This window comes from Thunnus albacares, chromosome 11, assembly GCF_914725855.1.
Source record: "Thunnus albacares chromosome 11, fThuAlb1.1, whole genome shotgun sequence".
NCBI lineage: Eukaryota > Metazoa > Chordata > Actinopteri > Scombriformes > Scombridae > Thunnus > Thunnus albacares.
Genome location: NC_058116.1, coordinates 3,821,913 through 3,834,848, shown reverse-complemented (window position 1 = coordinate 3,834,848; position 12,936 = coordinate 3,821,913). Strand labels below are relative to the sequence as shown.

At 39.7% G+C, this 12,936-nt stretch overlaps 1 protein-coding gene and 1 long non-coding RNA gene across 4 annotated transcripts in view; one reads left to right on the top strand and one right to left on the bottom strand.

The window, feature by feature from the left end:
- The window catches only part of adcy5 (adenylate cyclase 5), a 95,185-nt gene that overhangs the window by 79,086 nt on the left and 3,163 nt on the right, over positions 1–12,936 (top strand). For 2 of the 3 annotated variants that reach the window (XR_006405885.1, XM_044364848.1), the window contains exons 10-20: positions 933–1,092; positions 2,663–2,760; positions 4,846–4,933; positions 6,310–6,426; positions 6,560–6,724; positions 8,504–8,688; positions 8,808–8,828; positions 9,835–9,967; positions 10,885–11,148; positions 11,746–11,950; positions 12,028–12,152. Coding sequence is in view for 2 of the 3 variants with exons in the window: in XM_044364848.1 (XP_044220783.1) it covers positions 933–1,092; positions 2,663–2,760; positions 4,846–4,933; positions 6,310–6,426; positions 6,560–6,724; positions 8,504–8,688; positions 8,808–8,828; positions 9,835–9,967; positions 10,885–11,148; positions 11,746–11,950; positions 12,028–12,152 (1,561 nt within the window). In the remaining variant the exon portion in view is untranslated. The remainder of the gene's footprint in view (positions 1–932; positions 1,093–2,662; positions 2,761–4,845; positions 4,934–6,309; positions 6,427–6,559; positions 6,725–8,503; positions 8,689–8,807; positions 8,829–9,834; positions 9,968–10,884; positions 11,149–11,745; positions 11,951–12,027; positions 12,153–12,936) is intronic. The other variant, XM_044364850.1, reaches the window with a different exon arrangement.
- Positions 5,243–6,347, bottom strand: LOC122991661. Its single transcript, XR_006405886.1, has 2 exons — positions 6,260–6,347; positions 5,243–6,026 (listed from the first exon to the last, which is right to left on the bottom strand). It is a non-coding gene; the product is annotated as an uncharacterized LOC122991661 (long non-coding RNA).

The following is a 12,936-nucleotide window of genomic DNA, read 5'->3' as shown; positions in this document are numbered from 1 at the left end:
ATCTACAACACGGCCCGAGCCAGGCCTCACTACTCAACATTGCAGTTAACTACAGCTAAACTAAGACAAACCCAGACCTGCTGAGATGACACCAACCACAACGAAACGCCTCAATAATAAGGCATAACATGGCTTTGTGATCATGGATTGATGTCGATTAACATTTGAGAATGGAATTCAGGGTTTACTGTTTCCTACAGACATTAAAGATGACCCTTTAGGAGGTGGAGCCCATTATACAAGGTTTCACATTAATAAATGCCTTATATTCCTATGCATTGCTGTCTTTTTTTTAAAACAACCACTTGCACCAAAGTTGAACATTTTCATTTTTTTCTACCTTTAAGACCCATCTAACATATATCAAGTTCTCACCTCATCACATGCATTTACTCTGTGTGCTGTTGTATTCATTCACCCTCTTTTCACTTTTTTCTCATCAAGGACGCAGCATTTTTGAGGACGAAAAAACGGCAGCAGCCTTAGACAATCGTATAATCACTGTGATCTCAGTAGCATGACATCTCAATCAGCTGATTAGCGCCTGTCACAAAGGCCGGAGAATTTCAATCAATTTAAATGACACTTTGCAGATTTGGTGATTAGTCCAAGATGAACCTGCTTATCAGTGTCTTTTGTGATTGAAGAGTGTGGCGGTCTTTTAGGTCAAGTGCCCTTTTTTTACTTTGCATATGATTAGCTAAATGTCACTGCACCTCAGGGTAGGTTGTTCAGGTGACCATACGATAATTATAGATTTCTGTTTCTTTTGCAGTTGTTCCCACTCATTAGATGCTCGGTTGCAGGTGTTCAGAGTTCTCCTTAGAAAACAGACATTGTAGTCAAAAAAGTTAAGCTACAGCAGAGACTGAAGAGCCTTTCCAGTCATCCTGACATATAAATGTCACCTGGTCTCATCTTGTCTTATTCAGGCATTTCATATTCAGAAACACGCAGGAAAACCTAAACCCAGAGGACGAGGTGGATGAGTTCCTGGGCCGGGCCATTGATGCACGCAGCATCGACCGTCTGCGCTCCGAACACGTCAAGAGGTTCCTGCTCACCTTCAGAGAGCCTGACCTGGAGAAAAAGGTTAGGATGTGCACACACACACATAACGACACACACTGCCAATATAGCAGCAAGTAATTGGCCATGACAAGCAATCTATCTTGTGCAGAAAAAGCTCTCTCCTGCTCTCTCTCTTCTGTCCCTTGAGGAGGTCAGTCAAAGCAAAGTGTAACATAGAGAGGGAGGAACTGGGGTTTGACTGGAGACGGCTACCAAAGGAAAGAAGAAGAAGTAAACTGCTTCAGACGGACAGGTTAAGAAGAAAAGGTTAGAGTGTGGGGAAAAGAGTTAAAACCTGTTTTTTTAAGTTTGAATCACTCTCTGCCGTGGTAAAAGTGTTAGGAGGTGAAGACTTAGAGCAGATCAGAAAGACTTTTTGTGAGTCTCCAGTTTGCTTTGGGTGAGATCATCTCTGTCTCTGTGTCCTACGTCCTTTAGATCCTCAGTTTGATCGGCCTAGACGGGGCAGTAACGGTTTTGAGACTCAGCCACCAGTCCTTATCTGATAGTTATCAGTAGTCCAAGTATCACGTCTATCAAAGTAGTCAAAGTACTCTTGAAATAAGAAAAGCAGCTTTGTGTTAAGCTCTGTGACAGTGTTTTTTTTTTTTCTTTCAGTGGGTTTTTAGAGCTCCTGTCGTTTTTAGCTTTTTAAGACTTTTTCTCAACCCATAAAGTAGCATTTAAAGTTCTCCAGCAATTACACTACATAAGGTTTAGGGACACACAAGAGACTTGCTAAAAAAAGAATGGTCATAATGAAAGCAGCAGAGGCTGGGGCATGGGTCAACCTCAGTACATGTCTTCACAAATGTTTATCACAATTCTTCAAGAACCAAGTTCCAAGAATCCTCATCAAAGGACTCTCCAATATCAACCTCAAAAACCTTGTATTATTTGGACTATAGTCATTCAAGTCTGAATGATAACCATCAAACTGAAGTACTGTAGCCTAAGAACCATTTCTCTTGTGTTTTTTATGAAATAATCAAATATTTAATCTTATCTTGATTTATTTTTATTGTTCAGAGATTTTACCAGGTCAAAACTTGACTTGAAAGCAAAACATTCAAGTCTCAAACAAAGTTTTGAGGGAGTCAAATCTCAACAGTCAAAAACACGAAGGCCACTGAGAATAACCATCATCCAAATAGAGAGAGATTGTAATGTTATGATAAAGCAGATGTAATTTTGAGAATACAGTATGACTTTATTCTTGAAATTGCAACTGTTGTGAGACAAAGCTGAAAATGTTTGAGAAAGGTCAAAAGTCACATCTCACAGCAGTCAAGTATGAAGTTCTTATTTCTTAAGTTTATTCTGACCTGAGTTCAAGTCACAAGTGTCCCGTCTACAGCTCTGCTACATGTTTACCATGTGTCATGTGTAAGTATTAATTCAATTCAATAAAAACATAAGGTTTGTCTTTGCAACTGTATGTCTAAGTCATACCTTTTATATTTTTGCACTTTGCAAATAAAGTGATTCTAATCTGTTACAGACAGACAGTGTTTGCTGTTAGAGGAACAGAAGGTCTGTTGTCAGATGTTAAGATGCTGTTTCGTTCTGCTCTTCTCGTTCCCTCCTGCAGTACTCCAAGCAGGTGGACTCCAGGTTCGGGGCCTATGTGGCCTGCGCCTCCCTCGTCTTTCTCTTCATCTGCTTCATCCAGATCATCACTGTGCCACCGTGAGTCATCGCTTTCAAAATTTCAATCTGGAAAAGCCTCCTTATCCCCCACCACTGAAATATGTCCCTATTACCAACTATAATTATTATGATAAAATGGATGTGATGACAGTAATATGACTCCTCACCGACACTTGTGTTATTATTGTCATTTAACAACAGAAGGCCTAATAACAATGAAAGATGCTCAAATCATCCATGTGTCTCCTACATGCTAACCAAGCATCCACTATTCTAAATAATGTCTTAAAAGTTAGGAAATGAGCTTGTGACAGCTGCAAGCTAAATGGTAAATAATATCAAATAATAAATGGCAGTCTGGCTGTTTGTGAAAACTTTTGAATTACAGAAATATTCATTTATTTACATAGATAGTGAGTGTTGCAGGCGAGAATGTTCACAAGTAAAAATCACTGCACAGTAAGTGAATAGGCTGCAGTGTTTCCAATACAGCCAGGATCAATAAAGTAAAATGTACGAGTCGATAAACGATATCATATAAAACATAAACTTTTCACTTTAAAAACTTTGGTTTTCTTACCTTGGATAAAACAATCAGCCCACTATTACTCAACACTAGTGTGTACCCAAAAATACCCGACATATAGAGAACACACTGTCTGATAAGTCATAGGGGTTATAATAAAAAGAGTTTATTATTTGTGACTAATGGCCTTATTAATGTTAATAAATCATTAGTGCTTTGCTATCTGCAGGAACATTTAACTGTAGTAGGTAAAGTGTTGAACAGTGTGTTGGTGAGGTCTTCCCGATGAATTATTAGATCATTCAGATTTATTACAACTCCAGTCTTATTTTTGTTGTTTGTTGTTTTGTTGTTTTAGGATCTTATTTTTCATTGTACTCACTAACTATAGTAATTGTTGAGCTCTGGAAACACAACACTGCTACAATGCAGCTATGATGTCCAATGGGGCAAGAAACATCTGATCATTGGTGCCAAATTTTTCTCATTGGATAGCAGATACTTTTCAAAATAATTATCAGATAAATCTACACGGGATTTTACAGGAATTTATCATTTAGCTCAGCAACATACACACGACTACATTCACTCCCACTGTATGCCGTATATAAAGCCTGCACACTTTGCTTTGCTATTAAGCAGATTAAGGCAGTTGACAAAGTGATGCATTTCACAAACTACTGAGTGGTGGAAACTATAGATGACTGTCAGACAACACCAGTAGAGTTCAGTATAAGGATAGGCACATGTTTAGCTCACAGTTAAAACTGACTTTCCTTTTCTTCTCAGCATTTTTATGACTACTTGAATGCTAAAACTACAACCTGGCAACCTAATCGTTATCCTTATTAATGATATATAACCGATCAAAAAGGCATCAATAAACGTTTTTAAACCATTAATAAATTAGTTACATAGTTGGTGAGGTAGTTATACATCCTTTATAAACAGGTCTTACTAGAAAGTGGTGTGACTTATAAGCCTTATATTGGAAATAACTGACGTTCTCTTGTCATTGTGGCTAATCTTTCCAAATGGTCAGTTTATGCCTTTAATCTTTGAAGTCTCACAAACCCTCAGATAGCTTTAGACCTTCCAGTATCTGTTGCAACTTCTTCCATCTCACAAACAATTATCAAATGAAGAAGTTGTTTTCACAACATAAAAAGCCTAACAGCTGAGTTATAAAAGAGAATATCAAATCAAAAAAGCTCCAGCAGATTTTATCTCGTGGCGATCCCTCCTCTTTTTCTCATTCTCTCCTGCACTCCAGACTTCTCTCCCTGCCCATTGCTCAGTATTGATCTACTTTAGCCTATCTCTTTATTAACCTTTCATCATACAACTCTTCTCTCATCTTTTATTCTTCTCTTTACCTCATGGTCCTCCTCAGATTCCCTCCTTCGTAGACTCCTCACCTCCTCTTCCCTCACATTGTTTAATCTGTTTTCCTTAATCGTTTTCACACGTTTGATCCTGTGTTTGCTGCACTTCCTTCATGCTGTTATCTTGTACCCCTAAAGCATGAAAATGCAGCCCAGAAATAAACAGGAGCTTATATTGTATGTAATCATATTCTTACTCTGTGTCGTCTGCAGCTCCAGTCTGATGATCGGCTTCTTCATCACCTGTCTCATTATCCTGACGGCTGTCATGTTTGTGTCAGCTATCTACTGCTGTTTTGGGGTGAGTTGTCTCTACTTGTGATGAATAAAAAATAAAGTCAAAGCTTTATACAGATCTGAGACATGTTTTTTTCCAGATATAAACCTAACTGAGTGATAAGAGAAGTTTTTGTTTACAAGGATGGAGTTTTGTGGAATTGGTTATGTTTATGTGAGCCTATCAGTTGTCAAACCTGGCATGATGACGACACCGCTGTCAGTCCACTGGAGGCCTGTTGTTAGATTATTCTTCTGATGTTGAAGAGGAAAGTTGTAACACCGTAAATTACAGAGATTCAGGTCACAGCTGTTTGGCTTTTTCATATCAGACAAAGATGTGAGATGCAGAACAGAGACTCACTAGTAGGATAGTTTGTTGATGTATGTTAAAAATCTAAATTATGAACATCTTTCATTATAATATAATAATGTAGAACCACAAAGTCAAAGATCCTACTGTGCACCACTATTAGCCACACAGGTTTGTTTGTGATGTGATTGTGATTAGGATGGGGGCTTTTTGTTGTATATACAGAGCTCAAGAGAGGTGACAGAGTGTTTTGTCAAAGTTTTAGTGTTTATAAGGTAATTAATATTCTTTAATGCCAAGTTTTATTTGACTATTACACCTGTAATGTGCTTGATGTCTTATGAGCTCTTGTGGAGTTGTTGCGCCACATGAAATTAAAAATCAGTCAGTCAATCATAAAACTGAAACTCTGCTATTTTATATTCTGTAATATTTGTTCAATTTAACACCCTTCACTGCTTCATGTGAAAAGTCTGACTCATCAAAGGAATTTTGCAGCCAGACCTCAAATCCTTTGAAAATACTGTCAAAACAGAATCCTTTCTGTAGAAACAGCAGTACTGTATACACGAGGAAGAATTTCTTCTTTCCCACATGCACTCTGTCTTGCACACTATTTCATGCACCTATGTTTGTGTATTATAAACTGAGATGAGAGCTCACCTGTCAGACCTCAGGAGACTTTTTTTTCCCAACTATTTCCTCCTCTCGCTGGCTGCTGACGGGTCATGAGGGACAGAAGAGATCAGAAAAACTGGAGAAAAGTGGAGCTGCTGTAGATGGTTTTCACTGATGACTCATGGTTCTGTTTTGGAGAAGAAGAAAAAAAATCTTCCACACTATATCTATTGATCTTACAGAGAGAATTGGTACAAACGGAACACTATAATATATTATGGCAGCATGCAAATCAGTGCCAAGCAGATGCACTGCTACAGTATGTATTCAGGGATTTATTTCTTTAGCTTAAATAAATGGAATAAAAACAAATACTTGTAGACTGAATCCCCCTCTCAAAGCTTATCTTCCCCTCTTTACCCATCACTTCCTTCCTTTGCTCTGTCTTCCTGGTTGTCCTGTGCTCTCAGCTCTTCCCAGTCCCACTGCAGGCTCTGTCTAAGAGGATAGTCCAGTCCAGACTGAACAGCACTCTGGTGGGCGTCTTCACCATCATCGTCGTCTTTCTATCTGCTTTCATCAACATTGTGAGTTTTAATTAACAGGAGCCCCAAAACAAAAAGGATCATTTTCTCCTTATAAGACATTTCTTTTAAAGATTCTGCTCATGTTGATTGATTCTCTACTGACACGTCCTCACTGACCTTTGACCTTGTTCAGTTCACCTGCAGCAGCCACGACCTGCGGAGCTGCATCAAGGCAGAGCTCAACATCAGCCTGGACAGTGTGAACGCCTGCCACGCACACCTCCTCAACTACAGCCTGGAGACTCAGTACAGCCCCTGTGGAGACGACGCACTCAACTGCAGCTTTCCTGAGGTACAGGTGTGCCTTGTGCTGAGTGTGTGCCAGCAGGTAGTAGTAGTAGTAGTAGTAGTAGTAGAAGTAGTAGTAGTAGTCGTAGTAGGGATGGGCCATTATCAAATTTTCACACTACGATTATCACAGGTAAAAATATGCCGATAAATGGTATTATCATGATAATCACTAGCACATAGACTGTTATTGCTAAAATATAGTCCAATTTCTTCACACCTTGATCACTTTGGATTTTATTCACTGAACAGTGATCTGTACATTGTAACTTTATTGGACTCTGCATAAGAAACTACATCAAAAACTGTTTAAACCGTGTAAACAAAAGTGGGTTGTTCAAAGTTGAAGACAGTTGACTAGAAATGTCTCTTAGATTCTGCACACATATTCATATGCTAAAAATTCAATAATTTTTCCTGATGGAATTGATTGATTGATTTCTGGAGTACAAGAATTTTGTAGTAAGTGTTACTTGCTGGGTGTTAACAGTTAAATTCATAGAGAAGAAATAGAATTTTGTAAAGGCACACAGAACATAATAAAAGTTGTACTTGGCTCCTACAGGCTGCTTGTGGCTAAACAAAGTCAAACTGCTAATGAAGGCAGGAGGGCTGCTTTTTGTTCACTGTGTCCTCTGAAAATGACAATAATCATAGTAATGGTGGTAATAGTAATTGGCGGTATTGATACCGTCAGTGTTTCACCACAGCATACAGTAGAAACTGTATACTGGCACATTGTTGACCAAAAAAACCTCAACAAAGGTCCACACACTAGCTTTTTCCAGTGCTTTCAACCTTATCACATGGTCTTTATCAATGGATGGTGTTTGCGCAGTTGTCACAGAGGTGGATCTGTTGACATTGGATTCCAGTAGCTGCAAAAATTTCATCCACTTTAAGGACTTTATGTGTGAGTTGGCTTATGAAAGAAGCATTAAAGTTCATTCTTGACAAAACAATCTCAGGTCCACTTACTGGCTTTTTGTGGAGCTTTCAACCCTATCACACAGTGTTCATTGATGATGATAAGGTGATACAGTTAAAAGCTCCTGGAAAAGCTGATAGATGTTTCATGCTTCACTTATTGGCCTTGTTTAAAGCAGAACATAGTTTATTACAGCAACAAGCAAATTTAGAGGTGCCATGAACGTATCCAAGTGAAGCAGGGAAACTGAGGCGTCAACAAATTTCTTGCTCATCTGAGCAAGAAAGATGCAGCATTGTATATTTATGAGTGATTACACTGATCAAATATATCTGTTCCAAATGTTTAAGCAGTCTCAGTTATTCCACAAGAAAGACTTTGGAGCTGCTGCCAAGTCCTGCTCAAAAGGCATAAAATGCCAGCAGAATAGAATAAATATTTTAACATACTTTACATGGTCTAATCACACATGCAGATGTCCAGCAGTGTCATCAAATCAGCTTGCATGTCAAAACAACAAAACGTGCTGCTTATAATACCTGTCAAGCAGTGTAAATCAGGGAAAACATCATTTTTTCTGTCTGACTGTCAGCTGGGAAGCAACACTGTGTGGTTGTAAAGTGAGCAGTAGCAGAACAAATAGATAGTAAGTGATGGTAATTGCAGGTATACGTGTTGACTTTTGGTTTGCACATTGATATTTAAATGAACAGTTAAGTGGTTAGAAGTGTGGCTTTATTGGGTGTTTTACAACATCTCATTCAGGCTGACCTGTCTGTTACAGAGTATAAACCTTCACTTCCAAACATAAAAACAAATGTACCTTTCCTAATTCTCTTTCCCTTCATTTTCCTCCCTCAGTACTTCTCGTCCTGCGTGTTGCTCAGCCTGCTGGCCTGCTCAGTCTTTCTGCAGGTCAGCAGCCTTGGTAAGCTCTTCCTCATGCTCTTCATCGAGCTGCTCTACGTCCTCATCATGGAGGTGCCCAAAGTGAGTCTCTTCGACAACCAGGACCTGCTGGTCATGGCCAACGCCATCAACTTTGTGTGAGTCATTTCATTACTGCTGCATGTGTGTGAGATGATAGACGTGGACTGTTCACAACTGTGACTGTGTGCAGATGTTCTAACCTCTGATGTGTTCTTCTCTGTTCTTCCCTCCACAGCGAGCATATTAATGGAACAAGGTGAGACTGTTTGCAACTTTTATGACCACAGAGACCCAAAGCATCACCTTTGTCATTTGATTAAGCTAACAGCATCATTATCACTGTGCTGGCACAAATGTAATGATAATGACCAACTGGCAACAGATGCTAAGGCTAATGAGCCAAAATTTAGTGGGTGGCTTGTGTGTGTGTGTCACAGTGCTGCTACAAAGTACATCATCAACAGGCCTTAAACTGGGATTTGTTATTTGGGGGGACTCTGTGGTTTCAGGGTCGCCATGGGTGCATTTATGTGTGCACACAGACTACAAAATCTGATTGATATCATTTGACAAACTGTAAACAAAATATAACAAGGTGAGATAACCCTCTGCTCTGAACACTAAAACACTAATCAGAGTCATTCTAGATACTGTTGACAGTGCGCAAAACTACAGCTGATGACAATAAAATCTTTCTGTAAGTGCAATCTCCTGTGTATCTGTATCAAATGCAGGAATGGTGTAAACTGTCCGCAAGCTAGTTCCTTTTCATTAATTAGCTAGGAAAGGGACAAACTAGCCTGTATTAGCCATGGTGTCATTTGAGTTACCCTGATATTCTGCTCAAACCACAATTGTCCTGACAATGCTGATGAGATTTCAATACATGCTAACTGTAAGCTTAGCTTGACAGTTAAACTTGAACTAGAGCTTGCCAGCTAGCTTAATGTTACAGTTAGCTACCAAAGACTGGAGGCAACTTGCCACAAACTATCTTGTGTTTAAGTTATAGTATCATTTTGTAAAATTGAAACATTGTTTAAGCAGAATATCAGAGCAGTTTATATTCTTTTATTAACAGCTTGCGCACTGCAGGGCTCCAACGTCCACTAATTTATTGCACCAAGGTGACGTTTCGAGCACTACTGCTCTTCATCAGACTAAAGAGTTTGGTCTTTAGTCAGTACAGAATAGTACTTAGCATAAAACATCTGAGAACCTAATGTGTGTGTGTGTGTGTATGTTTGTTTGCTGATCTCCAGCTGTATGGTGGACTCCAAGGTTCCTCTGAAGATCATGACACCAGTGGTCATCACTGTTTTCGTTCTTGCCCTCTATCTTCACGCCCAGCAGGTGGAGTCCACAGCCAGACTCGACTTCCTGTGGAAGCTGCAGGTCAGTGTGTGTGTGTGTGTGTGTGTGTGTGTGTGTGTGACTGACTTTGGTTAGAGATCCAAGACTCCTACGTTTTTACCTAAGTATTTACCAACAAGAAACCAGATGTAGACTGGAGAGTACAATTTGAAGATCTTGTAATTTTAACAGATAAAACAAAAATTTAGTTGAATATTGCATTCAGTAATATTTATTTAAAGGCGTTATCCACCAAAATCTTGTCTTTTGAGTATCACACAACCTCTGGTGGCTCTAAATAGCTTGTGGCTTGCTTCTTGCACCGATAAATTGCTAAGTAGCGTGACAGGGAAGTAACGTATCTGGCTTTGTTGTGAAGAAACTTCCTTCACTGAAGCCTAATCCCCTCCCCTCCCCCCTAATGCTGCCTGTGCTGGGTAATCCAGTGAAGAGGATAAACAAGTTATAAATCTAAAAAAACTTTGCTTATTTTCCAGCTTACTGCTGCCAATGATGGTTAGTATAAAACAAGATTAAGTGTCTACAGCCATAATAGCAGTTATGTGAGGCTGTAATGCTCATTGTAAACAGAGCCTAATTGTAAGACGGATGACAGTTATGGTCCAACATTTGGTTTTGATGCTGGTCTTGATGTGGTGCAGTAAATGTAAATTGCAGTTGTAATTTTGCACTCTGATTGTTTGGACAGTGCATCACATTATCACATCCATCTAGTAGATGTTTTACTGAAATGTTTTAGATTAAAAGTCAGGGGATCACCACAGTCATTAGGATTTACCACCAAAGACAAAAATCATGACCTTACGGGATACCAACAGTGCTGTAGTTTCCATGTGTGGCTTTTGCAGAAGTGCAGTAGCTGGTTGTTTTGTCATACATGTGTCGGGATCTGCCTCTAAGAACATCCTGTCTCGTCCCCGTCTCAAACCCCTCACCAGGCCACAGAGGAGAAGGAGGAGATGGAGGAGCTGCAGGCCTACAATCGTCGTCTGCTCCACAACATTCTGCCCAAAGATGTGGCCGCCCACTTCCTGCAGCGTGAACGGCGTAACGACGAGCTCTACTACCAGTCGTGCGAGTGTGTCGCAGTTATGTTCGCCTCCATCAGTAACTTCTCAGAGTTCTACGTGGAGCTGGAGGCCAACAACGAGGGAGTGGAGTGTCTGCGGCTGCTCAATGAGATCATCGCTGACTTTGATGAGGTGAGATGTGAACAGGTGTGTGTTAATGTGAAGATGTAGGTCTGTGGTCTCCACTGGATGGTGGCTCCATGGGAGTCAGTGAAGCTTAATGAGGCTGTTGGTCCCCAGTAAAGTGAGGAGTAAGATCATTTCTCTTCACCTAAGTTAATGCTTGTAAAAAGAGAGGATTCAATGTAGATGAATCCTCATTTACTATATGAGACTGACCCATACAGTAAATGAGCTGTAAAACCAAAACAGTGAGCCAAAAGAGGCTAAAAAGCCGAGGCAGAAGAGGTGAGAAGTCTTTATCTCTATGATTCAATATTAAAATCAAATTTGAAAACTAAAACTCAGAAGTTGATGTTCAAACCAAACAACTGAAACTAGATTAAATATTTATCTTTTCCCTGAAGGAATATTTAAATGTTTTGTATGTTGTTCTTTGCTACCAAAAAATACACAGGGCATAAAAATTTCAATAGGAGCATCATTAGACTCAGGGAAATCTAGTAATTTTATTAACTGATGTGGACCCACGAGAGCCTGCTATCTGAACCCAACACTGCTAAATATAGAAGCTTCTGCTTTAAACCTTCCCTCTCCTGCCACCTTTAGATCATCAGTGAGGACCAGTTCCGTCAGCTGGAGAAGATCAAAACCATCGGCTCCACCTACATGGCAGCCTCCGGCCTCAACGACTCCACATATGACAAAGTGGGGCGCTCGCACATCCGCGCCCTGGCTGACTACGCCATGAGGATGATGGACCAGATGAAATACATCAATGAACACTCCTTTAACAACTTCAAGATGAAAATAGGTGGGTTGAATAGGAAAAGGGATGACACCACTGTAGCTTTTTTAGAAGTGTCATCTTACATCAGTGTCTCTTCTTAGGTCTTAACATCGGTCCAGTGGTTGCCGGGGTGATCGGGGCCAAGAAGCCTCAGTACGACATCTGGGGGAACACAGTGAACGTGGCGAGTCGCATGGACAGCACAGGTGTACCAGAGAGGATTCAGGTGACGTAAAGTGTGACTAAATTATGCATTCATTTAACATTGTTTTGAAGTATCTGATCCTGTCTTGATAGGTTTTGACTGATGATAATAAGGAAATGATGATAAGGAAAAAAATGAATGTTATAATTCTATCTGGCTCGGGACAGCTGTTAGTTTCACTTTACCATCTTAGAATTTAGTCAAGAACATTCTGGTCAAAAATTTGAAATTCATCTAATGAATGATCGCTGGATTTAGAAAAAGTCTATTCAACAGAATGAAAAATGGCCATATAAGTTTTGCTCAGATGTGAACCCATTAAAGCTTAAACTCAAAGCTACTTTGAAAGCAGATGGGCCTCTTTAATTTCCTTTTATCCATCTCCACTGCATCTTCTGAAAAACCATAAATGCGAGAGCAAATACTGTATGAAGAGCTGCTTCCAAATGAACATGAAAAAATGACAAGGCAACAGCACCATTTTCTACAGATCTTTCAGCCACATCTCCTGGTCTTCCTTTGTGGATGGAAATTGCTTCGAGATGTGGCTGAAATCTACAGAAAAACCAAGCAAGTGAGATTAATGACCGACCCGCTTTACTTTCACCACAGCTGCCCACCGGTCACATATGTTCAACAGAATCTCATCGACCCATGGAGGTCTAGTTAAGGACTTGTTTTACCTTTAAATATATTAAAATGCAATGTTTATCTACTTTTCAACCAAATTTAGACCAGTTCTACACACATCTTTTGACTTAATTATTTCCAAATCGGTGCTCACTGGGAGTCATTAGGTGCTAAA